At 37.0% G+C, this 27487-nt stretch overlaps 4 protein-coding genes across 6 annotated transcripts in view; 1 reads left to right on the top strand and 3 right to left on the bottom strand.

Annotated features, from left to right (window-relative positions):
- The first annotated feature begins 771 nt into the window (after positions 1 to 771).
- chia.3 (chitinase, acidic.3) lies at positions 772 to 3635 on the top strand. Its single transcript, XM_042766349.1, has 12 exons — positions 772 to 852; positions 956 to 995; positions 1098 to 1124; positions 1290 to 1494; positions 1637 to 1693; positions 1781 to 1946; positions 2039 to 2163; positions 2275 to 2398; positions 2493 to 2675; positions 2777 to 2893; positions 2991 to 3123; positions 3216 to 3635. Exons 2-12 carry the CDS (start codon positions 971 to 973, stop codon positions 3470 to 3472), a joined length of 1419 nt encoding a protein of 472 aa, XP_042622283.1. The 5' UTR covers positions 772 to 852; positions 956 to 970; the 3' UTR covers positions 3473 to 3635.
- An 8990-nt stretch (positions 3636 to 12625) lies between these two features.
- LOC109110500 (acidic mammalian chitinase-like) lies at positions 12626 to 16118 on the bottom strand. Its single transcript, XM_042766347.1, has 12 exons — positions 16038 to 16118; positions 15906 to 15950; positions 15788 to 15814; positions 15429 to 15633; positions 15163 to 15219; positions 14921 to 15086; positions 14547 to 14671; positions 14305 to 14428; positions 14029 to 14211; positions 13806 to 13922; positions 13576 to 13708; positions 12626 to 13091 (listed from the first exon to the last, which is right to left on the bottom strand). Exons 2-12 carry the CDS (start codon positions 15928 to 15930, stop codon positions 12838 to 12840), a joined length of 1416 nt encoding a protein of 471 aa, XP_042622281.1. The 5' UTR covers positions 15931 to 15950; positions 16038 to 16118; the 3' UTR covers positions 12626 to 12837.
- A 2325-nt stretch (positions 16119 to 18443) lies between these two features.
- chia.1 (chitinase, acidic.1) lies at positions 18444 to 24641 on the bottom strand. Of its 3 annotated transcripts, XM_042766346.1 has the most exons (12): positions 24550 to 24635; positions 24345 to 24383; positions 24217 to 24246; positions 23844 to 24048; positions 20970 to 21026; positions 20616 to 20781; positions 20400 to 20524; positions 20194 to 20317; positions 19933 to 20115; positions 19254 to 19370; positions 19048 to 19174; positions 18444 to 18960 (listed from the first exon to the last, which is right to left on the bottom strand). In XM_042766346.1, the coding sequence occupies exons 2-12, from the start codon at positions 24367 to 24369 to the stop codon at positions 18752 to 18754; spliced, it is 1368 nt and encodes a 455-aa protein (XP_042622280.1). In that variant the 5' UTR covers positions 24370 to 24383; positions 24550 to 24635; the 3' UTR covers positions 18444 to 18751. The 3 variants fall into 3 exon arrangements, with proteins under 3 accessions (XP_042622280.1, XP_042622278.1, XP_042622279.1); XM_042766344.1 differs by having other exon boundaries at positions 18444 to 19174; positions 24550 to 24641; XM_042766345.1 differs by lacking the exons at positions 24217 to 24246; positions 24345 to 24383; positions 24550 to 24635 and having other exon boundaries at positions 23844 to 24130.
- Positions 24642 to 25094: 453 nt separating this feature from the next.
- cntn2 (contactin 2) overlaps positions 25095 to 27487 on the bottom strand; it is a 35164-nt gene continuing 32771 nt past the window's right edge. Inside the window, exon 23 of the mRNA XM_042766343.1 lies at positions 25095 to 27471. Coding sequence (XP_042622277.1) covers positions 27368 to 27471 — 104 coding nt within the window. The 3' untranslated portion in view covers positions 25095 to 27367. The remainder of the gene's footprint in view (positions 27472 to 27487) is intronic.

The following is a 27487-nucleotide window of genomic DNA, read 5'->3' as shown; positions in this document are numbered from 1 at the left end:
AGACACTTAATTGTTAAATGTGAGCCAAAATCATCACAATTAAAAGAACCAAAGACTTAAACTACTTCAGTCTGCGTGCATTGAATTTATTTAATACATGAGTTTCACAATTTGAGTTGAATTACTGAAATAAACAAACTTTTCCACAACATTCTAATTTATTGAGATGCACCTGTATATATATATATATATAGATGTTTCTTTTCTCTGACTTTTAGTTTTTATTTTATTACTCCTATTTTTATTAAATATGTCTACAATTTTATGTTTTTAGTTGTTGTTCTGTACTTGTCACAAGTTCACGTTCAAGCTGTTTGGCATGAATAAAGAAAAAAAAAGTTCCAGTTGATTATTAGCCAGTTTATCAAAGTGTATTTGGGTAAATACATGTTTTGGAAAACTAGATTTTTTTGAACCCTATTTAAAGCAAGACCCTGGGATAGGCTCAAGACCCCCGCGACCCTGCAGTGCACACGCAGTATGGAAATGGATGGATGAATGAAATTGTAAATTCTACAAATCTGGTTTGAGCTGAACATTTTACCACATTAAAATGTAAAAACTCAATTGTTAAAAACTATATTAAAATAACAGACATGTTGTCATTCATGGTCGTTTTACTACAGCAGACCCAATTTTTATCTTATCTATGTATTAAGCTTTACACAAATTGTGCTAAGCAGTCCAAAGGTATTTTATTTTCTACGTTATTGTCATTTCAGTTCATAGTTTACTTCAGATACCATATCTTAGACCATCCTCATAAATTCTCACATGATGGCATATAACAAACTCCTATAAAAACCCAGGGGTTTTGATGTTCGTCCTCTCTTTTCTCTTGAGGTTCCCCAGGTAAATAACCACCAGGGATTTCTATATTGAGAATTCCATTTAAAATATTAGTTTTGGCATTTTGTTTATTCTAATTGAAGAAACTATTCTTTATTTCTTATAGAAAATTGGGGGGAAAATGGGGAGACTTACGCTTATAGCAGGTAAGAAATAGTACACACTACAAAGTGCAATCTAAAATACACTAGTGTGTTTTACTAATTCTTTTATATTTGTCATTTACATAATATCATTGTATATTTTAGGATTGGGCTTGGTGCTCTGCCATGTTGGTGAGTCATTGAGTATTTATCAGATCACATTGTCATATCAAACCTCTCTTTTTAATGAAATATCTGTATATGATTGCAATTTTGAGATGAGAGAGACAAGTTTAAGGAGTGCATTTTAGTTTGTAAACGTATTGTCTAAGAGCTTCTTTGTGTATCAATATCCAGCTTTCTCCATGGAAATGGGCTGTTATTTCACCAACTGGTCTCAGTACAGACCTGGAAGTGGAAAGTATACACCTGCAAATGTCGACCCTTTCCTTTGTACACACCTAATCTATGCTTTTTCAATCATCAACCAAAAGAACGAGCTTGTCACCTATGAGTGGAACGATGAGACTCTATACAAGGCCTTCAATGAACTCAAGAACACGTATGTATTAGTTGAAATATTATGTAAAAAAGACGTTGAAATACCAAAAAAGTAACACTGCAGTTAGACATGCTAACATGAAATCATTATATATTGTTATATATTATAAAAATATCCTAAAATATCTCCATCAACCTCACAGAAATCCCACTCTTAAGACTCTTTTGGCTGTTGGTGGATGGAACTTTGGTTCTACACAGTAAGTATTTTCATTAGTTTATCACATTAGTTTGGTGGTCAACTGAAATGCCTCAACATCTAAGATTTTTCCAAAATTTCATCTTAGGTTCTCCATCATGGTGTCCACTACTGAAAACCGTCAAACATTCATCCAGTCTACCATCAAGTTCCTGAGAACTTATGGATTTGATGGTTTGGACTTGGACTGGGAATACCCTGGATCAAGAGGAAGTCCACCTGAAGACAAACGAAGATTCACACTGCTGTGCAAGGTGGGTCTGATTGTAATACAGTGTCTTTTAGGCAGGTATTGTGGAGAACTTATTCTATTTTAATTTTTATTTATCTATGTTTGTCTTTGCAGGAACTTGTTGAGGCCTATGCAGCTGAGGCCAAAGCTACTGGCAGACCTCAGCTGATGCTGACTGCTGCTGTATCAGCTGGCAAAGGGACAATTGATGATGGATACGAGATTGCTGAAATTGCCAAGTAATCCATTCATCCATTTCCCAAATCTCTTGGCCCATGTATGGTCATAGGATACTGTTTTTGATCGCTGATAAAAAACTAATTTTTTATTTTATTTTATTTTTGTCTCAGTTACCTAAACTTCATCAATGTGATGACTTATGACTTCCATGGAACTTGGGAAAGATTCACAGGACACAACAGCCCCCTGTACCAAGGCTCAAAGGATGAGGGAGACTTGATCTATTTCAATGCCGTAAGAATTTATACACTGTAAAATAATTTGCCATGAGATTTTCAAACTTCCCAAATGAATGCATTTTAAAATGACAACTCTCCTCCTCATTTAGGACTATGCTATGCGCTATTGGAGGGACAAAGGTACCCCTGTGGAGAAACTTAGAATGGGATTCGCAACATACGGTCGCACTTTCCGTCTGACATCTTCAGATACTGGCGTCGGAGCCCCAGCTAGTGGACCTGCTTCAGCTGGAAGCTACACTCGCGAGGCTGGATTCTGGTCTTACTATGAGGTGGGAGATTTGAAAAAGTAATTTTCTCCTAAATAATGGAATTTATTCTTTAAAAGTGCCTTTTGAAAATTTCCAATATCTAATAGTCAAAATCTGTATAGATCTGTGGATTTCTAGAGGGAACCACAATCCAGTGGATTGAGGATCAGAAGGTGCCTTATGCCACGAAGAATGGCGAGTGGGTTGGATTTGACACCAAGGAGAGCTTCGAAACTAAGGTGCTTTTGAGATTTGAGACTTTACTGTAGTTAGGTTTCATTGTCAACATTTGTCAGCAACGGACTAGCAGCTCACTACTTTTCTGTCAATTTATAGGTCCGTTATCTGAAAGATCAGAACTTTGGTGGAGCCTTCGTCTGGGCGCTTGATCTGGATGACTTTGCTGGACAGTTCTGTAATCAGGGGAACCATCCTCTCATGGGCCATCTGCGCAATCTTCTGGATATCGGTAAGAATTTTCACGAGATGTCTTTGCAACACTGGTTGTATTTGAAAAATGTATTTGATGTATTTTTGTTGTATTGGATTTGCTTTTTCCAGAGTTGCCTCCAAGGCCTTCAACCACCACCCCCAAACCTGGCCAAACCACAACACCCACCACAACAACCACCACCACCACCACCACTCATGCTCCAGGACCAGGATTCTGTAATGGAAAGCCAGATGGACTCTATCCTCACCCTGAAGACCCTAACAAATATTATAACTGTGCAGGAGGTCATACCTTTTTGGAAAACTGTGGCAAAGGCACCGTGTTTGATGACAGCTGTAAATGCTGTGTTTGGCCCAAGCCCTAAGGGATCACCTTCTGAGAGACAACTGCAAACAGTGAAACAGTGCACAAATGACACCAAGCATCAATTGTTTTATGTAAAGTAACATTAGTGTAAACTGAACGTTTCTTGGTCATTTTCTCCTCTCTTTAAAGAAATTAATAAACTGACTTGTCATCTGTGGAAATTGTGTGTGTGTGTGTGTGTGTGTGTGTGTGTCTATATATATATATAGAGAGAGAGAGACTGGTGCAAGTAAACTGCTCCACATCCACAATCTCACTCAGATGAAAAACAACACTCCAAAGCAACCAATTTTCAAAGCAAAACAGAAAATACTACTACTAAATAAATAAATAAAAATAGGCTACATAAGGAACAGCCAAATTTAGAAACAGAAGTCTGAAGTCTGATTATCATTTGATGGCTCAAGTAACTGACAAAACTATTCAGAATCATTTATTATGTAGGAAAGATAGTAAATCTGTTGCATGTGCAAAAGATGAAATCACATTAATAAGGTCCATAACTGGAAGCATGACAGGATCAAATAATAATAATAACAATGAATAAAAACATTGTTCAATTTGTGTGAAGTGCAGTTTTATCACTAATGGTGGCTTTACAGTGATAAGCTGGATGCTCCAAATATAATCTACCATACATATTTTTATGGTCTACCTATAAGTAGTCCAATGAGAATATTATATTAAATTATATTATATTATATTATATTATATTATATTATATTATATTATATTATATTATATTATATTATATTGAGAATATTATATTAAATTATATTATATTATATTATATTATATTATATTATATTATATTATATTATATTTAGTGGTGTCAAAATTAGCGCGTTAACGCAGGCGATTCATTTTTTTCAGCTTAACGCGTTAAAAATATTTAACGCAATTAACACAGGGGCGGGGCTAGAGTTGGCCACCCCACTCACAATGGCTGCTTCTGACACTTTTTCTCTTGACAAGAAGTCATTTATTGCATTCATTCAGTCGTAGAATGACTGAGAACGGGAGACTTTTTAGACGTGCACTCCAACTTCTATGGCAAGCCAAAGTATTCATAAACGCCTGCTCGGGCGTCTGATTGCACACTGACACCTCAAAAGCGTGCGATTTAACAGCAAAACGCGTGTCCTTGACAGACGATTTATTACCGTTCGCCCAAACAGGCGAAAGGAACGTGCTCTCTCATAGTGTTTTCAAAATGGCACATTGAAAGCGTGTGCTCACTTCATAGGGCAGGAGTCTGTACTTTGTCCGCTATATATGGGGTATTACGGTAAGGCATTGCTGCTGCATACATATTATTATATAATCATATCATATAATTTCTTAATTCAAAATAAAACATTAATGAATCCAACTCTGACAATCCCGTGTTGCTATGGTCACGCAGGTTTGTTTACGCATGAAACTCGTGGCCATGAGGAAAATATGTCATTCCCTCAACATAAGAAGTTGTGGCCACGAGAAATGGATATCGTTGCCTCAACATAACATCTGGAGGCCATGACATAAGGATGTCGTTACCTCGACAAAATGATCTCATGGCCACGACATAATATCACATTCCCGCGAGTTATGATGTCGTGGCCATGGTGGTCATCTAGGTGCTACATGGTGCTACAGAGGTAACATTAGATAGCAGCTAAAATGAACAACAACTTACATCATGTAAACTGTACCACACCACTGATCTATAATAGAGAGTGTATCAGACCCATTTCTTTAATGAAGCTTAACCACATAAAATTAAAATGTGTCGTTTAAATGACATAACATCCCTCATTTTGACCGAGTGGAAAAAAATAATATGTATGCGGCAGCATGCCTTACCGTAATACCCCATATATTGCGGACAAAGCATTACAGACTCCTGCCCTATTAAGTGAGCACACGCTTTCGACGTGCCATTTTGAAAACACTACGAGAGAGCACGTTCCTTTCACCTGTTTGGGTACTTAAAAAGATGTTTGCACTGCCAGTTTGGTTTACCCGTTTACATGTTCAAAACATGTGTTTTGTCCGACTCAAAACACACGTATTGGACGGCCGTTTCTATTATGATAAAAACACGTCAAAAACGTGCGTTTTCAGTGACTCCAAAGCACGCGTCAAGAACGCTCGTTTTTACAGCAAATCACACGTCGGGGAGGCACGTTTTGATATACAAAAACGCACGTTTCTCATGTGCGTTTTTTGCAAATCCCAAAGTGCACGCTAAGAACGCGTGTTTTTATGGCAAATCGTTTTGCTGTTAAATCGCACGCTTTTGACGTGTCAGTGTGAAATCAGACAACCGAGCAGGCATTTATGAATACTTTGGCTTGCCATACACTTCAGCGCCAGGCACGAATTAAAGCAGCGCGTGCTCTTCAAATGCACTTACAAAGTCGCCGGCGCACTGTAGACTGTATCCTTTTATATCAAAGCGTGAAATAAACTACGTGCATAATGTAGTGGTTAGTTAAGTCATGAAGTTACCAAAAAGGCGATTAAAGCTGCTTTAAAACTGTGCATGCATGTAATGTATTTTATATGAGTCACATTTAAGAACATGTTTCCAAAATGGTTTTCAAACCTGTCCTGGAGCAGCCCAGCTCCATCTCACTCATCTAACACACCCTATTTAACTGGTCAGCTCATTAATAGAGACTTTATGACTTGAAGTGGGTCAGAAAAGGTTAAAAGAGTTGAGAGAAAATATGATGCCTGTCAGATCAGCGTCATGTTCAGCACAGGTGTCCTGACATTTTTTCCTACCCCTCAGATTTTCCTACCAGGGTTTACTGCGCATGCGCACAGGTAGCGTTTTTCGTTGTCGTATTGTACTACCCACTGTTTTAATGGGAGGTAGCAAAATCTGACAGGGTAGCACAAATCGACAGAACACCGGCAGCTCTTAAAGAAATAGCAGCCAAAACAACCAAATAAACAGCTGCTGTAATGTCTATTAATCAAAGGACAAGGAAACAAAAAAAAGAGGAAAAATAACTTTTATAGCTTTAAGGATTCAGCTATATTTATTTTAGAATTTAGTGTTTGATAACTTCAATATCAGTTTCTGTATATTTCTGCTAAAGGTCACAGGCAAATATGACATTTATTATAATGGGTTTATGTGAAGATTGTTTTAGGTTCACTTAAAGGCACAGTATGTAAGATTTTTTTATTAAAATATCCAAAAACCACTAGAACAGTGTTATATATTTTGCTGACTCATGTGCTTACATTATCCCAAACGTTTCGAAGAATCTTTAAATCAGGAGAAATAAGCAATTTTAACTAGTGACAAGGACCATGTCCATAGTGTTATTGTGTCGCCTGCCAATGACGCCATAACCCCTCGATTTCCTTGATTTTTTTGTATAAAACATATGGAAACACCAAAGACGCTTTAATATGTTGTGCGTTTTAATAGACCAGTGTTGACCACACAGAGTAGCATTATAACAGAACTCTCAAAAGTATCTAGTATGATAAAACTCCGCTGCTTTCGAGCTGTCGCACTCGTTCAGTGGCCTCGTTTCGCTTCAACGGCTTTCAGCCTCACCCTGCTCAGTTCTACTACGGTAATAAATCATAAGCTCATCCATGAACATGATTTCTGCCTGAGTCCCATAAGATTGCATCGGCTGTGGGGATGAAGGCGACAACTCCCATGATTCCACACTCAGTCACGGCGTCATCAAACTGCGCTACCTGGTCTTTGTTTATTTTTAATACGTGCCCTCTAGTGGCGAAAAATTACATATAGTGCCTTTAAATTAAAAGTTATTTTTTTAAGTCTAATAAATGTTACAATTGATAGTTCTCAGTTATACTGTGATGTTGAATGGCTATAGTCAATGGTTAAATATTGGGGGGGGGGGATTTTTATAGAGAAATCAGTATTGGTATAATTGATACTGGCCTTCAGTCATAAAAAAAGATGCCATTAAACAAATATTAAAAAATATACTGTATGTTGTTTGTACATTAATTTGAAGATTGAGTGTAAAATTATTGCAATATAAAAGTATATTTAAAAACTTTAATGTTAGGTGGGATTAATCACGATTAATTTCAGAAAAAATGTGCAATTAATTAGTTAATTTTTTTTAATTGATTGACAGCGCTAATTATATTATATTATATTATACTTGTTGAAATCTAACATTAAAATAAAAAAAGAACATATAAATAACTACATATGTAACATTATTATTAAATGTATAGAAATGGACTGAAACTTATAAAATGCTGTATAAATATTGATCATTGCTATTTAATTTGTTGCATTATTTCATCTTTTACAAAACAAAATGTCATCTTTCATCTCATGTTGCCTGCAATACATAACAAATACAGACATTATTTAGTTGCAAAAAGAACAACATGAGAGTGTGTAAATAAAGACATACTGGCTACCAGTTCTGTATTGATTATAAAATATTGCTGTTTACTTTTAAAGCCTTAATGGTCTAGCTCTTTTGTAGTCAGTCAATCTTCTACCACACTACAATCCATCATGCTCTGTCAAAAAAACGTTAAAAGTAATACCATCTAAGTCTACTAAAGGATGTAGAGGTTTTTGTATTTTGCTCCTTAACTCTGAAAAAGCCTTTCTGATAATGCCCGGGGCTCAGTCACACTCTCTCTGTTTAAATCTAACGTAACACATCTCACAGCTTTGTACTCCAATTATATCTGGTTAAATTTGTGCATCTGATTAAACCTTTTTGTTTTCCTGTTTCTATGTACATGCTACATGATGTTACTAACGATATTACTTGTATTATCTCATAGCAGTCTATTACTACCATATGGATATTACTTTGACAGTAGTAACCCATCTCTGACTGATAACAGAATACTTCCTTATTATAACACTGAAACATGCTTTATCTGTGAATGTGCTTTGAAACGATATGCTCTGTGAAATTAAAACTGAATTGAACATAATTGTAAAAAAAAAAAAAGAAAGAAAAAAAAGAAAGAATAATTTATACATTTGAAGATTAATTTATTGCAATTAAATGACTTTGATATGGGTGACGAGCATCAATTCTTTAATATATTTTAGACTACACTAAAATGTCTAATTAACTCAGAAACCTCAATTCATAACATCCATTTGCTGCTTTAGATTAAACCTGATTAAATTCTTCATTCACATCACTTCATAAGTATATTTTTTTCGCAATGGAAGGTGACATTAATATGGATATAATTTACTCAGTGAAGACATGAAGGGATCATTATAAGTGAACAATGGTTATTACATAGGATAAGCTGATATAAGGCAATCAGTAGGTCAATAAAAGTAACACACAGTAGGTAAATGATCAAAGGTCTTAGTCACCAGATAAATAGCGTGTTTCTGCATAAGACATAAACTGGAGATGTAACAGGCAATAAATTAATCTCACTAGGGTGCTTATTACTTCAAATTTGTGAGGGTCAGCTTGGCCCATTTAGCAAACTAGGTTTATGACATAAAGTCTTTTGATATTTATCAGCAGTCTAAATATCAGCAAGTATAGTAGGGAGTTTTAGGAGGTTGTTGGGTGCTTTGGATTTTAGTTTCTTTGCATGCTGTTTCTGTTTATCTGTGTTCTAATAGTGCTGTTCAGTAAACTAACTACATGTGGTGAGGTTTTTTTTCATGCTTGAAGTATAGTTTAAGTATGACTGTTTGTAATGGACCACATTTCTGGAGTTCTCAGAAGCAGAAATTGTCATAGTTTGGTAAACTTCTATAGTGGTGAGTGGAAACTACAACAGATATAATTTTTGCATTCCAATTTGCTCCAAGAGCAAAAGAAAAAAAAAATCATAATAGCAATTCTATGCCTTACCAAAAGAGGAAAAAATATCAAGAGATTGATCACAGTGGCCAGAAGAGAGAAATATGTCAAATTTGTTGTATAAGAAACACTCATGCAACAGCATTAACTAGTTTTCTGAAAGTTATTGCCAGTAATATAACACAAAACATAGTGTTATGAATGTGTAATACAATCTTTTTAATAATGAAAATATAAAAAACGTGATAACTCTGGAAACTCATTTGTGAAAAGGGTCTATTTATGTGAAATGTCAAAGTCTTTTCAAGTAATAACAGAAACATAAACAAAAACAGAAATTCTATCAATGATTTCCGCAGAGTTTGACTGTTTTGCTATTGCAGGGGATTTTAATATTCACATAGATAATACAGAAAACAAAACTACAAAATACATTTTTGACCTGATCCAGCATGTGCATGGACCCACACACAAACGTGGACATACTCTAGATTTAATCATCAATAGAGGTCTAAATATTTCATCCATTGTTATTAAGGACGTAGCACTATCTGATCACTTCTGTATACATTGATCTCTGCTACCACTGAATCTAGATCGGTCTCTTTTAGAAAGAGATGCATTAACGAAAACACTAGTGTGCTGTTTATGGAGGCTATATCTCTAAAACCAGGCATTTCTGCAGACTATGTTGATCTTCTCCTTGACTCCTTTAACTCAAAAGTTAAAAATGTTATTAATGACATTGCTCCTGTGAAAGTCAGCAAGAAGACTGGCAGACAGAAATCATCTTGGAGAAAATCAACAGCAGTACAGAGTATGAAAAGACAATGCAGAAAAGCTGAGCAAATGTGGCGGAAGACAAAACTCACTATAGCATCTACAAAGACAGCCTTTATGTTTTTAATGTAAAACTAGCCACAGCTAGACAGACTTTCTTCTCAAACCTTAGAAACAGTCATTTAAACAACACTAGCACTCTTTTTGCTACTGTTGAGAGACTGACAACCCCCCAAGTCAGATTCCTAGTGAAATGCTCTCCACTACAAATGCAGTGGGTTTGCTTCCTTCTTTTCTGAGAAGATCAATAACACAAGGGAGGCGATTAGCACATCCTCAAGTTACGCAGAGGTCAGACAGATTCAACCGCAATATTACAGAAAAAGATACTATGTCTGCTTTTGAAGAAATTGATAGGAAAATTTGGGAAGATTATTGAAAAGGTAGTCTTTAATCAGCTGAACAAATACTTAAACTCAAATGGATACCTGGACAATTTTCAATCTGGTTTCCGACCGCATTACAGCACAGAGACAGTGCTCATTAAGATAATAAATGATATTTGCTTAAATTCTGATTCTGGAAAATTATCAGTGCTGGTACTACTAGATCTTAGTGCTGCATTTGACCCTGTTGATCATAACATACTACTAGAGAGACTGGAAAACTGGATCGGGCTTTCTGGGATTGTAATCAAATGGTTCAGGTCATACATAGAAGGGAGAGGTTATTATGTGAGTATAGGAGAGCATAAGTCTAATTGGATGTCCATGACATGCGGAGTCCCACAAGGCTCAATTCTTGCACTGCTCTTGTTTAGCCTGTATATGCTCCCACTAAGTCAAATAATGAGAAAGAACCAAAATTGCCTATCACAGCTATGCTGAAGATACACAGATTTACCTAGCCTTATCGCCAAATGACTACAGCCCCATTGACTCCCTCTGCCAATGCATTAATGAAATTAACAGTTGGATGTGCCAGAACTTTCTTCAGTTAAATAAGGAGAAAACTGAAGTCATTACATTTGGAAACAAAGATGAAGTTCTCGAGGTGAATGCATACCTTGACTCTAGGGGTCTAACAACTAAAAATCAAGTCAAGAATCTTGTAGTCATGTCAAAGCAGTAACTAAATCAGCATACTATCATCTAAAAAACATTGAAAGAATTAGATGTTTTGTTTCCAGTCAAGACTTGGAGAAACTTGTTATGCCTTTATCACCAGCAGGGTGGACTACTGTAATGGTCTTCTCACCGGCCTTCCCAACAAGACCATTAGACAGCTGCAGCTCATCCAGAACGCTGCTGCCAGGATTCTGACTAGAACCAGTTATATTCAGGATTGATTTTAAAGTACTTTTGATTGTTTATTAATCACTCAATGGCCTAGGACCTAAATACATAGCAGATATGTTCACTGAATATAAACCTAACAGAGCATTCAGATCATTAGGATCGAGTCAGTTAGAAATACCAAGGGTTCACACAAAACAATCTGCTTTTAGTTATTATGCCGCCCGCAGTTGGAACCAGCTTCCAGAAGAGATCAGATGTGCTAAAATGCAGACCCAAAACTCATCTGTTTAGCTGTGTATTTATTGAATGAGCACTGTGCAATGTCCAAACTGATTGCACTATATGTTTAATCATTTTCTATTCTTAACTGTTTTAAATTCAATTTAAGTCAATTTTTAAATCATTTTCAAAGTTTTTAAATTCCTTGTTTTACTGTTGTGATTATTTTTTATTATTTTCTTTTCTTTTATGTAAAGCACTTTGAATTACCATTGTGTATGAAATGTGCTATACAAATAAATATGCCTTGCCTTGCCTTGCCTTGCCTAATAGTATGACAGACTTGACAGACTTAAGTCCAAAATTGCCATTTTAAAAACCAGTAGGAAATTCCAGAGGAAACCTACGGCTGGACAACACTGATTCCATTCCTGGTTTTTGGACTACAAAATAAACAACTGTTCTTCCCCTCTCCTAAAATTTGCTTCAATTTAGCATATCGAGAAAAATATGAAAAATGCACTCTTACTAAATTTCCTGGTTTTTGGACTACAAAATAAACAACGAAGAGCAGTAGGCCTACTGTTTACACAACTCAAGTTCACTTCCCACGCTTGAATCAATGAATGAGCGATATCACATGTGGTTCTATTTTTAGTTTGTGATTTCACTTGGTTAACTTGACTTCAAACATGAACTTACATCTGTTCTTCACATAATCTCATCATGAACTGTTAACATTACCAGAATGTTACCAAAAATTCAGCAGAAAGGTAAACTTAAAGATAATTAATGCATGAACAGTCATAATGAACCAACTAAAATTTGCTTCAATTTAGCATATCGAGAAAAATATGAAAAATGCACTCTTACTAAATTGATTTGCCATTTTAATCCTCTTATATGTATGATGATGTAACCAGATGTAAAGAAAATCTCTTTTAATGATGGTTGCATGTTGTTTTATTCATATGAGTTTTTAAATCTTTTTAAGTGGTGAACACTGTTTATAAATGATGCGCTGTAGAGCAGTTGTACTAACACCAATCACATGAATATATATACTGGGGATTTATTCAAAAAACAAGAATTATACAGTTTCAAAATACACTCAAATGGGAAAAAAGCACATTAAGAAATTATGTTCAGTCCACACTAATTTCCTTTAAATAAAATAGTCATAGCTGAAGATGTTTAGTTTTGATTCTTCTTGTGTGCTTATGCAAATATGCAGTGTCCTGTTCCACTTTTTTCACATTAGTGATCCCTTAGTGTTTAGGCCAGTCACAGCACTTACAGCTGTAATCAAACACGGTGCCTGGGCCACAGTTATCCATGTAAGTATAGCCTCCTGCACAGTTATAGAATTTGCTGGGGTCTTCAGGGTGAGGGTAGAGTCCATCTGGCTTTCCATTACAGAATCCTGGTACTGGAGCATGAGTGGTGGTGGTGGTAGTTGTGGTGGTTTTCGTTGTTGTTTGTCCGGGTTTGAGGGTGGTGGTTGGAGGCAGAGGAGGCAATTCTGATAAAAAAATAAATAAAGGCATTTTAGCATTAGCCACGGAGCTTTTAAATTTTTCTTTTGCTTAAAACTTCAACAGAGCTGTGTTTTACTGAATCCCAACATGGCTTGTGTAATTGCCATCTTGTAATCTAAGTTTGTCTGTGAAGCCTGGTGGCACTGCCTCATACTGGTTCTACAAAGCATATATATATATATATATATATATAATATATATATATATATATATATATATATATATATATATATATATATATATATTATATTATTATTATTATTTTTTTTTTTTTATATATACAACTTTCCATAAATTCAGCCTGGTCTAAAGATTCCTTGATTTATGTATTAACTGAAGAGTACAATGCTGACAATTTTACCAACATCAGCCATAATAGGTCTACTTGTCTGCCGTTTTGAATTTTACCACAAGCTACCTGAGCAGATTGAGGTGAACAGCACCACCTAGTGATTAGCAAAGACTTACCGATATCCAGAAGATTGCGCAGATGGCCCATGAGAGGATGGTTCCCCTGATTACAGAACTGTCCAGCAAAGTCATCCAGATCAAGCGCCCAGACAAATGCTCCACCAAACTTCTTGTCTTTCAGATAACGGACCTATAAATTGAATGAAAAAGAGTGAGTTGCTAGTCAGTTGCTGAAAAATGCTGACAATAAAACCCAACTACAGTAAAGTCTCAAAAGTCCGAATTACCTTAGTTTCGAAGCTCTCCTTGGTGTCAAATCCAACCCACTCGCCATTCTTCGTGGCATAAGGCACCTTCTGATCCTCAATCCATTGGGTTGATGTTCCCTCTAGGAATCCACAGATCTATACCGATATTGACATTAATTGTCAGCATTGTTAGGTTTTAATGAATATATTCCATTAGTTTTACTTGTCATTTCGGACAAAATGGCTTTTTTAAAGCTCCCACCTCATAGTAAGACCAGAATCCAGCCTCGCGAGTGTAGCTTCCAGCTGAAGCAGGTCCACTAGCTGGGGCTCCGACGCCAGTATCTGAAGATGTCAGACGGAAAGTGCGACCGTATGTCGCGAATCCCATTCTGAGTTTCTCCACAGGGGCACCGTTGTCCCTCCAATAGCGCATAGCATAGTCCTAAATGAGGAGGAGAGTTGTCAATTTAAAATGAATTAATTTGGGAGGTTTGAAAAGCTTGTGGTAAATTATGTTACAGTATTCAATTCTTACGGTATTAAAGTAGATCAGGTCTCCCTCATCCTTTGAGCCTTGGTACAGGGGGCTGTTGTGTCCTGTGAATCTTTCCCAAGTTCCATGGAAGTCATAAGTCATCACATTGATGAAGTCCAAGTACCTGGGTAAAAATAATTACACAAATCAAGAGGGGTCTAAACCATCTCATGCAAGTGTTTATTTTCACCTCAATTTTCTGCCAATTTGTAAATGGCATGATTCAGTGTCATCATACTTACTTGGCAACTTCTGCAATCTCGTATCCATCATCAATTGTCCCTTTACCAGCTGATACAGCAGCAGTCAGCATCAGTCTGGCTCTGCCAGTAGCTTTGCCCTCAGCCTCATAGGCCTCAGTAAGTTCCTGCGAAGACAAACATAGATAAATATACATCAAAAGAAGTTAAATGAATCAACACTGAACTGACTTGAGCTGAATAATGACACTACTGTCTTCAGCTGAGCTGCCCATCGCTGAACTGATTTAACACCTAACTGACTGGAGCTGAAATGCAATGTATAAACTATTGTATAAGGTTCTATATAAATAAGGGTTACTTGACTCGCACCACTATACTTGTTTAAAAAGACACTGTATTACAGTCAGACCCACCTTCAACAGCAGTGTGAATCTTTTTTTGTCTTCAGGTGGGCTTCCTCTTGATCCAGGGTATTCCCAGTCCAAGTCCAAACCATCAAATCCGTAAGTTCTCAGGAACTTGATGGAAGACTGAATGAACTTCTGACGGTTTTCAGCAGTGGACACCGTGATGGAGAACCTGAGATGGATTTAATGAACAATCTTAGATGTTTTTGTAGTTCATTATATCATTATATCATTTTCAGCATACTTACTGTGTTGAACCAAAGTTCCATCCACCAACAGCCAAGAGAGTTTTAAGATGAGGGTTTCTGTGAGGATAATAGAGATATTATAGGATTTTATGATATATAGTCATGACAATATATTGATTTTAGGTTAGCATGTGTAACTGCATTTTTATTTATTTATTTCATTTTTAAACTTGGTAAATTACCTCAAAGTCTCACCAAAAAATCATAAATGATTTGAGAAATTGAGCATCTGAAGTGTTAAACAATATTCTGTAACTAATACATACCTGTTCTTGAGTTCATTGAAGGACTTGTATAGAGTCTCATCGTTCCACTCATAGGTGACAAGCTCGTTGGCATAGTTGACCATTGCAAAAGCATATAAAAGGTGTGTACAAAGGAAAGGGTCGACATTTGAGGGCATATACTTTCCAGCTCCAGGTCTGTACTGAGACCAGTTGGTGAAATAACAGCCCATTTCCATGGAGAAGGCTGGATATGGATACACAAAGAAGCTTTTAGACAAGACATTTTGAATTTCCATGTACAGTGATAGCCATCTTTTTGATTTGAACATCAGTTATTAATAGTTTATTAAAATGAATGCAATACAATTATATGATGCAATGAACACTCAGTGACTCACCAATGTGGCAGAGCACCAAGCCCAAACCTATAGAAAATGCAATGATATCATATAAATAACTTGTATGAAAGAATGAATAAAACACACTAGTATTTCACTTATTATTTCAACATATTACCTGCAACAAGTGTAAGCTTCCCCATTTTTTTTATTTCCAATTCCTCTGCAAATAACAAAGGAGAGCTTTATTAATTACATTTAAACTAAAAGCAGAAATAAAGATTTTAAGCTGAATTATGATCGGACATACCTGGGGTACCTCCAGCTAGAAAAATGTACAGAGGAACTCCAGAACCCCTTGGTTTTTATAGCAACTGGGTGTTGTTTAAGCCATATGGGATGATTTATTAGGATGGTGTAAGATATGGTATCTCTTGTAAACTATGGACTGAATTGACAATAATGTGCAAGTAAAATACCTTTGCCCTTTTCAGCACACTTTGCGTGAATCTAAAATCATAGATAAGATGAAAAATTGGGCCTGCTGCAATAAAATCTGTGCAACATGCCAATATGTTTGCTACACTTGTATGAAATTAGCAGGGGATCTATTAACTTATACATATTGAAGAATATTTAGCTGTTGCCAGATATGCATTTACTTTTGTAAAAAGTAATTGTAAAGGGAAATGACAATGTGCAATAAATATAAGGGACAATAACTATTCTATAACTGCTCCTCTGAGCCAATACTTTAATAAAAGTATAAAGAGTTCTGCATCTATATGTTAGCCCTTGTATGAAGGCATTGCTAAATATAAGTATTTCTATTAATAGTAATTATTATCCTAACTATTCAAAATGTTACTTAAGCAGTGATATCTAATACATATTTGGTATCTGCATGAAAGGTTTCCGTGCAGTTTTCAGCACACCAAACGTTTATGGGGTCATTATTATTTAAAGAGGATTATATAATTTATCTTTACAAGGATATCTTGTCTTATATAAGATTTTTGTGCTATCAGTGCACATAATAAAGTGCTGTGATGCCTTCAAGCTTATCACTTCAGAATCACCATAATATTCCCACCAAACAGACAGTTATGCCCTTATCGATAAACTTTCGCAGTGTCACATTTGTCCTCATATCGTCATAAACCAGGAATGTATTAAACTGTGTACAATCTTACCATTAAATTAAAAATATCAATGAAGTGAATAAAAATAGAGTCAAATATTTATAATAAGAACTAAGATGTGAAGATGTTAAAAGAGAACATCAGTGTTGTATAGCTCATATCTTATCACTGCTATATTGCCATGTGATGACTTCAGTGTGAAAAAGAAGAAAGAACATTACAGAAGACAGAAGATATACAGAAAATATGCCATAAAACAACGCTTTGTGACAGTATGAAAGAAATCTTTAAAATTAATACTTTAAAAAGTTATTTTAGATTAAAAAGCTTTCCATATTATACTTTTATTCAGCAAGAAAACATTAAAATGATCAAAAGTGACATTAAGGACATTTATAGTGAAATACTGGTCTTTTCATGAAAGAACCCACTAAAGATTGAAGGGATTGCATCTGAAAATTCAGCTTTACCATTACAGGAATAAATTATATATTAAAATATATTAAAAAAGAAAACAGTTATTTTTAAATTAATAATAATAATATTTCACAATATAACTCCTTCATTGTATTTTTGATTAAATAAATGCAGCCCTGATGACCATTAGAGACTTTCAAAATGCTAGTGTATGTTTATTAATTGTTTATTTCAGTGGTAAAATTACATTAAACCTTACATGTATAGCTAACAATAAATGCATACTTTTAATAATGAAATGCATATTCTTTATTAAACTATTTTACTGTTTTGTCACTGATATATCAAAGACACTTGAACTGGATTTACTGAAAAATCTGATTAAAAAAAAGGCCAAAGGTTTCTACACCACGTATGTATTACAGTTAAAAAAAATCTATCTAAACTAGTGCCAAATCAGGTGTCCCAGATATCTGCCGGTAGTTTATCAGCTCAGGGTGTAATATAAGAATAATAATAAAAAATAATAATATTTCACAATATAACCCCTTCACTGTATTTTTGATTAAATAAATGCAGCCCTGAATTTGTCACTGAAATATCAAAGACACTTTGTGCATTAGGAATTACTGAAAAATCAGATAAAAAAAAGTTTCTACACCACATATGTATTTACAGTTAAAAAATCAAAACTTATGCCAACTTAGGTGTCCCAGATATCTGCCAGTAGTTTATCAGCTCAGCTGTGTAATATAAGAATAAAAAATCTAGGTCCTTGTGTAACATTATCAGAACAGTAAGTCATTATGACGTGGCAGGCTAATTTGTAATTTTATAACTGTGGTCTTCAAGTTCTTTTGGCAAGCAGAATTACACCAGAGGGCACAACAGGACCTTATAAATTTGAGAAGGATACACAGTTCACTGAACATTGTATTGTTTGGAGTACTAATTGAGAATACTGTATGAAGATGTGGCCTGATGGGTGGGGCTCATAATATGATGGCTCTTCTTCATATCTTTCAAGTTTATAAGTATCCTTTACTATGTGTGAAACCTCACAGTTTCATAAAGCAAGTCATACATTAGGATTGTCACTATGTTTACTTTATTTTATTTTCAGATGATCAGTTTAAGGAAAAGGAAATAAGTCAGACTGCTATAAATATTTTTATTGAAAGTGAAAAGATAAAAAGGGGACACTGCTTTTGCTGCACAACGAGAAGAGAAAACTAGACTGTACTGAACAGGACATTATGATTTTTCATTAACTAAATGTGAGGGAAAATATGACCAGAACCTTAACAAGACACAACTCTATACTGTTATGCATAAAATAAAAATGTCTGTCACTTTATTTTATTTATTTTTTCAAATGATGAGCTTGGATAGCAGAGGTAATACATCACAAAAATAGGAGACTGGACAGCTGTATTGAACAGGAGGAGTGGATTTGAACTTCCGTTCAAGGCCAATCACAACATTTACAAGCATCAGAATAGACCAGACCAGGCTGGCATTTATGCAGGTATGTGTTTCCACGGAAACATTGGAAGTAAGTGGTTCCGTCAGAAGGGTTGGGGTACAGCCCATCTGGTTTGCCAACACAGAAAGAGGCAATGGGGTCAGCAGTAGTGGTGGGACGTGGCGTAGTGGTGGGCTTGGGTGGGAAACCTGTGAATAGAGATTCAATTAATGCATATAATAGAAGACAGAATAATTTTTGTGTTTTTTTCTGCATTATAATCACAAAGTGTTTACCTAGTGCGTTGCGCAAATGGTTGACAAGAGGATAAGCTCCATTGTAACAAAAACGGCCAGAAAAATCATCGAAATCTAAGGTCCACACAGAGGCTCCGCCCAAGCTCAAGGAGTTCAGCCACTGCGCCTGTTAAAGCAATTAGGAAAAGTCTGTTGGAAATTCATCAAACATCTCACTGCGTTCTGGAAACCAGCAGCTGATTTACCTTAGCAGTAAAACTTTCACGGTTGTCAAATCCGACCCAAGCCCTTCCTTGAACTGCATAGGGCACCATCTGCTCATTGATCCATTCAATAGTGACACTTGATTCCATGGGGCAAATCTGTGAACCAAAAACAATCATCAACCTTCATCACCCAAAGCTTACATAGATTATGCAAACCACAGTGTGTTTTCTGAGAGCATAAAATCCTACAAATTTGAGATACATTTACAAACCAAACACTCATCATATTGCAGTTACTTTTTCTATTTTTGTTATTCCAATGAAATTAGTTCCACAAAACCAAAACGGAACTGCAGTCTCTAACCAACAATGTAACGTATTCCTGAATGATTTTTTTTTAGCCTGTATGATTCAGTGCCTCACTTATAAAGGTGGTTACTTGTCGCCACCTAGTGGCGAATCAATGCAACATGCAGAAAAAGTCTCTGACTAAAGAATCACAATAGTTTAATAACTGTTGTATAATAAACATTGAACCTTGATAGTAGTGATTTACATAATGCGGTCTGAATAGATGTTATATAGTAATAGTTCATAAATATATATAATTTTTTGCATATAATGTACCACTTGATGTCTAATGGAAGACCTATTTTTTAAAGCAAAACCAGTTGAGAACACTTGTTTTAGATCATATGTATAAGTAGCGTGTTAAAACCTCATAATAGGACCAGAATCCTGCTTCGCGTGTGTAAGGGCCGGCGTCAGCAGGGCCATTGGCTGGCGCCCCGAGACCTGTTTGCGATGTGGAGAGCAAGAATGTGCGTCCGTATGTGGGGAAGCCAAGAAGCAGCCTCTCAGCATGGGCTCCACTGCTCAGCCAGAATTCCACAGATGAGTTCTGGAGAAAAGAAACATTAATGTGCTAGGAGATCTTGCAAATGACACTTTGAATTTCTGACACTAGTTTTGATCTTACGATATTGTGGTGAATTATGTTTCCAGTGTCCAAGGAGCTGCGGAAAAGGGGGCTGTTGTGCCCTGTCACAGGGTCCCAGTGGCCATGGTAGTCATAAGACATGATGGTCAAGAAGTCCAACAGACTATAATGACAGAAAGGAGGAGAAAGTAAAAAATAGGCAGATATATGTTACTGTAGCTGGATTGTAATACAGCAATACTTACCCTGAAATTTCAGCAACCTCATAAGCATGCTCAATAGTGTACTTGATGCCAGAAACTTTGCAGGAAAGAATCAGAGGAGTTTTCTTTGTGTCTATGGCATCCAGTTCAACAGCTTCTCTCAGTTCCTGAGAATTTTCATACAATAGGAACACAGTCAGACCCCAAGTCATATTTTAATGGAAATGAACATGCCAGATTTTAACACTCTTTGCTCACCTTGAGGAATGTAGTAAACCTCTGTTTGTCTTCTGGTGGGCTTCCATTGTGACCTGGGTACTGCCAGTCAATGTCCATACCATCAAATTCATGGAGACGCAGGAACAGCAATGCAGAACGGATGAAAGTCTTGCGGGTTTCTGGAGTCGACACCATTCTGATGTATCTGAAGTCCAAATAAAGGCATACAGTACATGTGTTATATGATTCAGTAAATCTTGTTTAATGTGTTGGCAGCCCAAGACTTATACGATTTAAATGACAGTTTATATATAATTTGTGTATGTTTTTCATATTATAGTGTAAAGTTTATGTAACATATTTATGACTTGCACAGATATATGTTTCACTTACGGACTGACGCCATTGACCAATCCTCCAACAGACAGCATGGTCTTCAATGTAGGATTTCTATAAAAATAAATAAATAAATAAATAAATAAAATCAATACGAAAAATCAATGTGTCAAATTTTTCAATCAGTGTAAAAAAGTGCATTATCAAAAGGTCTGATTTAAATTGTGTAATTAATCAAGGTTTATAACACACTGTGTTGATTGTATTGCTATAGAAACAGCTTTTGATCAAGGTTTATAACACACTGTGTTGCACACAGAGAGGAGCTTACAAAGCCCTCCCCCTCCCCCCACCTCGGTGCCTCAGACCACATCACTGTCATGCTAATGCCTGCATACAGACCGCTCGTTAAAGTCGCCAAACCAGTTCAGAAACAGATTCAAGTGTGGCCAGAAGGATCGTCTGAGGCTCTTCAGGACTGCTTTGATACAACTGACTGGAATATTTTTTTTGTGTTTGTGACTTATAATAACTCCACTGACCTCCAGGAGTACTCGGAGACTGTCACTGCCTACATCACCAAGTGTATTGAGGATGTAACAGTCACAAAAAACCATTACTGTCCGGGCCAACCAGAAGCCGTGGATGACAGGGGAAGTCTACAGACTCCTGGAGACGCGGAACGCTGCCTTCAGAGCTGGAGACGAGGGGGGCCTGAGAACAGCCAGGGCCAACCTATCCCGCGGCATCAGAGAGGCTAAGAGACAGTACTCCAGGAGGATAGCCCATCAATTCAGCGACAGCAGAGACACTCGGAGCCTGTGGCAGGGGATACAGACCATTACGGACTACAAGCCCCCACAGCGGACCTGTGACAGCAACATCTCTCTGCTGAACGAGCTGAACACCTTCTTCGCTCGCTTTGAGGCACAAAACAGCTCCACTGCACAGAAGACATCTGTTCCTCCCAGTGACCAGGTGATGATGCTGACCCCGGACAGCGTGAGGAGATCCTTCAGCAGGATCAATGCACGCAAAGCTCCGGGTCCTGACAACATTCCTGGGCGTGTACTGAGAGACTGTGCAGCAGAACTCACTGATGTCTTCACAGACATTTTCAACATCTCACTTAGTCAAGCTGTTGTTCCCACATGCTTCAAAGCTACCACCATCATTCCAGTCCCGAAGAAGCCATCTCCATCATGCTTCAATGACTACCGTCCTGTTGCACTTACTCCCATCCTCATGAAGTGCTTCGAACGGCTAGTCATGCACCACATCAAGTCTGCCCTCCCCCCCTCCCTGGACCCATTCCAGTTTGCATATCGGTCCAACCGGTCGACCGATGATGCCATCTCAACTACCCTCCACTCAGCACTCACACATCTAGAGGAAAAAAGACTCATACGTCAGAATGCTGTTCATAGGCTTCAGTTCAGAATTCAACACAATCATCCCTCAACAGCTCATTCACAAACTGGTCGAGCTGGGGCTCAACACTTCGCTGTGCAACTGGGCTGTTGGACTTTCTGACTGGAAGACCTCAGGCAGTACGTGTCGGCAGCAACACATCTAGCACCATCACATTGAACACTGGGGCCCCCCAAGGTTGTGTGCTGAGCCCCCTCCTCTTCACTCTGCTGACCCACGACTGCACACCGTCACACAACTCCAACCTCTTCATTAAGTTTGCGGATGACACGACTGTGGTGGGTCTCATTAGCAACAGAGATGAGACAAACTACAGGAGCGAGGTGAGCCGCCTGGCCGGGTGGGTGCAGTGACAACAATCTCTCTCTGAACGTGGAGAAGACGAAGGAGATTGTTGTGGACTTCAGGAGAGCGCACACTCAGCATGTTCCTCTGACCATCAACGGTGCGACTGTGGAGAGAGTGAGCAGCACCAAGTTCCTGGGTGTGCACATCACAGAGGACCTCTCCTGGACCGACAACACTGCAGCACTGGCCAAGAAATCACAGCAGCGTCTCTACTTCCTCCGCAAAACTGACGAGAGCCAGAGCCCCACCCCCCATCATGTACACCTTCTACAGAGGCACCATCGAGAGCATTCTGACTAGCTGCATCACTGTGTGGTATGGCGCCTGCAACGCGTCCTGCCGGAAGACTCTGCAACGCATAGTGAGAGCAGCTGAGAAGATCATTGGTGTCTCTCTCCCCTCCCTCCAGGACATTTATGGAACCCGTCTCACTCGAAAAAGCCCTCTGCATTGCAGGTGATCCCACTCACCCGTCACACAGCTTCTTCAGTCTGCTGCCATCAGGGAGGAGACTGCGAAGTCTCCAGGCCAGGACCAGCAGACTGAAGGACAGCTTCATCCATCAGGCTGTCAGGAAGCTGAACTCGCTCCCGAACTTACCCCCCCGTCCCTCTTCTGCCTCAGGCACCACTGAACTATGAACCCCCCCTCCCTCTAACATACGAATGTCATGCACCAGTCACTTTGTGCAGCAGTGGTCTGCTCACTACCTCATTCACCATGGATCTGACATCATTCTACCTCCTCATCAGTCAGTTTAATAAAATAACTGCTCTGAGCCCTTTGTCACTTTGTCACTTTTAATCAGACTGAATAAGCTATTTTTTTATGCACTAAAAATCTTTTTATCTGCACTGTTTGTTCACTGGTTTGCACTCTATCTGCCATGTGCCTTGCGCTGCTTTTATTTAACCTTATTTTTTATTTTATTTTTTCTATTATGTTTTTTTTACGTTCCCTTATTGTAAAGTTTTTATCTTATATTTTTATATTTGATCTAGATTTTTAGGCTCTACTGTTAGTGTTATCTGTATGCACCGGGGGTCTGAGAGTAACGCAATTTCGATTCTCTGTATGTATGTACTGTACATGTGGAAGAATTGACAATAAAGCAGACTAGACTTTATATTTGATGACTTGAAAACAGCTTACACTTTTTTCAGGTCATTCAGTGACTTGTACAGCACGTCGTCATTCCATTCGATGGTAGTGATTTGATTATCATAGCTGATGGATGCCAGAGCATAAACCACATGTGTGCAGAGGAATGGATCAATGTTTTCTGGCAGGAACTTTCCATTGCCAGGTCTGTACTGAGACCAGTTGGTCATGTAGCACACCAGCTTTGTAGAAGCCACTATCAGAAATTCAGATATTATTAACAGCTCACAAATACACTTATATATAGATTTTTTTCGCATCATCTTGGAATATTTATTATGAATGTTGATGCATTTATTTTATAGACTATATATCTGACATATACTGTATTTTGGGTAATAAAAAAGTTATTGAATGTTCTTACCAATCTGCACTGTAAGCAAGATGCCCAGTGCTATGGAAAAGACAACATGGTTATGCATAAAAATAAACTACAATATTTATTGATAGTAAATAAATCAAATTCAATTAACAAAAATATATGAAAAATACCTGCTAAAAGAGTCAATTTAGTCATTTTGGTCTTTGGAGCTGGAAAACAAAACAAATAATACAATTAGCAATTTCACCAGCATGGCTTAGCAAGTTTTTCTCTAGTCAAAGCCTTTCCATAACAGAAATGGTTAAAAAATTAAAAGTAAAAAATTTATAAAAATACTAAAGAATGAAAGAGAAGCTGAGAAGCTGCTGTCTTTACCTGTATCAGCTGCACTCAGAATGCCCAGTTTGGTGAAAATCTGTTCATGATCATGTATACTTATACATTATTAATAGTTCCAAAGTACAGGTGATAAGTGCTAATCTCACCAGAATTGGGCAATAAGATTAATAACGAGTTATGTAAATGGCATGTTATGGTCAGGTTTTATTATATTTGAGATTATGACATTATGAGCTAACAGTCAGAATTATTATCATAAAGTGAAATCCCTCAATTACACTACAATTCCATAAAAATATTCACGTGAACAGTTTTGTTTCTTATATTAAAACAATCTTTTCTAATATTAGAAATAAATGCATACCCATGATAAACATACCCAGCATGATAGTTAGGAATCTGTGCATTTCAATATAAATATACATGGAGGTTTTTATTAATATTTCATGCCATTGCACTCGATGTATGATTCATATTACCTTATATATTCCATATGCATAAATACAAGGTGCATTTTAGCCAGCTGTGTACCTCTGTATGTATGTGTGCATTATCTTAATCACTGACAACTGAACATAGTTTCAAATACAGTTGAAATGTTTTTTATTAATTTTTTTATTGAAGAATATTTACAAGTGCTGCGTTATTCACATTCAGTCCACAGTGGACAGGCTCAACCCTTACAACAATTGGGGTACATGGTATTTCGAAGAGACAACTTGACATCACAACCTGAGTGCCCTTCAGAGTGAAACTACTAGTGTGCCATTCGATTCCTGCAAACGTACATACAGCCACTTCGGAAAGCTGTTAGCGGCTATCGGTGTTGAGTTGTGACTGACGAAGCCCTGATTCAACACAAGAGGGCAAACTAGACAATGTGACACAGCTGAACAACTGCAGAATTAAATAAATGATTAGAGAAATGAAAGTTGTGGAATTATATATAGTGCACTAAAAATGTAATGCAAGGACAAGAGGACACTAGTTTTGGTTTTGTAGTCCTAATATGACTTATGAGTGCTTCTACATTTAGAAAGTGTAACATTTACTTGACTGCTACTAGGGTTTGGGACTAGAACCACTAAAGAGCTACTGATGATGCTGTTATGTGTTTTTGGCTAACACTGTTTTAAATGCCACTGAGTGATCACGAAATGTAATTTACAGTTAACATCCCTATGACAAAATATGAAATTACTGGATATAATTTTAAGGAACTCAAACAATCAAGCACTCCTCACAAAAAAATGCGATATATTTACAGTAAGAACTTGATAAGAACAGTAGGTTAAATAGAAAATTAAACATTAAATACAAACATTAAATAGAAAAAATAAATAATTCCAATGAAATCATCCCATCGAACAGGCACAAATGAAAAGCAATGCGGGGAAGAGAAAATAAATGTTCAAAAATTCATTTTGATCTGAAGGTACGAGTGTCAGACTGAAATCCGATGCAAAAAGTCTGCGTGCACATCAAATGAATACTGTCAGATTTCACCTGCTACACTGAAAGTGCAATTTCAGTTTGCATTTCATTAGTTGATGTCATAGTTCTGAGAAACAATATGTAAAAAGCACAGCAGAGCATCTCTGAAATGTTTAATTTTGTCCTCATAAATAAAATAATAACATAAAAAAAAAAATTAAAAGGATAACAAAAATATATCTATTTTTTTTTAAATCTATAATTGTTTTTAAACCACAAATGGCAGGTTTAGGCTTTTGTCCAGGACAAGTGTCCTGGGGCCTGTTAGGGCCCTCCAAGCAGACAGCGTGATGCGAGAGCCCCAGAACCCTCACAATCTTATGGTAGCCATCCAAAAAACATGTCTCCTAATTCTTTCAGCCAAATGGCCCTTGTCACTTAAAGTATGATAAGGTGTACACATTTAGGGAAAGTTTCCAAAGACTGGACCATGAGTCAGTCCTTGAAAGAAAACTATACCTCATAATAAATGATGATATTATAGGATAATGATTAACTTATTTGTGCATGAATGTTATCTTCAGTATTGTTCAATGTCCAGTGTCTCGCTCTTGTAGTGTGCCAAGAAAGAAAGTAACAACCCATGGGAGACAATTTCATGTAATCCATGAGGAAAAAAAGACAAAGCAATAATAATGAGATAATGAGAGAATGAGATAATGAGAAGATAATAGTGTAATAAAACGTTGGCAAGCCAAGCCCACTTCAACAACCACACAAGAATCACCTTCTGTTGTACCGCTGCTTTCCTGAGACCTTTCATCTTTAAAAACTAGAACACTGAGGGAGGCAGAATGTTAAAATCATTCAACACAGATACAAAACACTGTTAATAAAAATCATGATCTGCTTTTGCTTCTAATTACATTATCATGAAAAAACTAAAAGATTAAATAAAAAAGGTAAACATTCATTTGGATCATTCTGCAGTCCACATGCTGCCATGAAGTAGCAACAAAGTATTAAAAAAAGTTTTGTTTTATCCATTATGGAAATGTCACCAATACATCCATGTGTATTTACACCAAATCAACAAGTCAGAGCTGTTGCTGAATTTTAGAAACTACAACCAAATGCTGACATGACCACCGCTCAAGTTTGAGTTTCCGTAAGGCAAGCGTCTAAAATGATAACGATCAAAAAATCTCCCACAATGACTCTCTTTGACCAGTCATCCTTGTAAAAAAGCCTTTTTATACAAAAGAATCTTCCACTCCAGATTTCCAAAACTTTACACCCCAAGCATCCATTCCAAAGTCCCTCATCAAAAACCCCCACCACCCACAGCCCTGCCCATTCTGAGGAAAACCTGTTCAATTCTCTATGATGTTAATAAGAAATGCCTCATCAGTGGCTAACATCACAGTCCCGATGAGCCAATGAGAACGAGTGCAGTGAACGCCAGAACAGATGTGCAGAAGGATCCAGAAGTGCCAGCGCTCTTCTGGACCATCATTCCAGTGCCTGTGGATCAAACACA

Source organism: Cyprinus carpio, chromosome A11 (assembly GCF_018340385.1).
Source record: "Cyprinus carpio isolate SPL01 chromosome A11, ASM1834038v1, whole genome shotgun sequence".
NCBI classification, from domain to species: Eukaryota; Metazoa; Chordata; class Actinopteri; order Cypriniformes; family Cyprinidae; genus Cyprinus; species Cyprinus carpio.
Note: the sequence above shows the minus strand (reverse complement) of the source record. Positions and strands in the feature narration are given on the sequence as shown.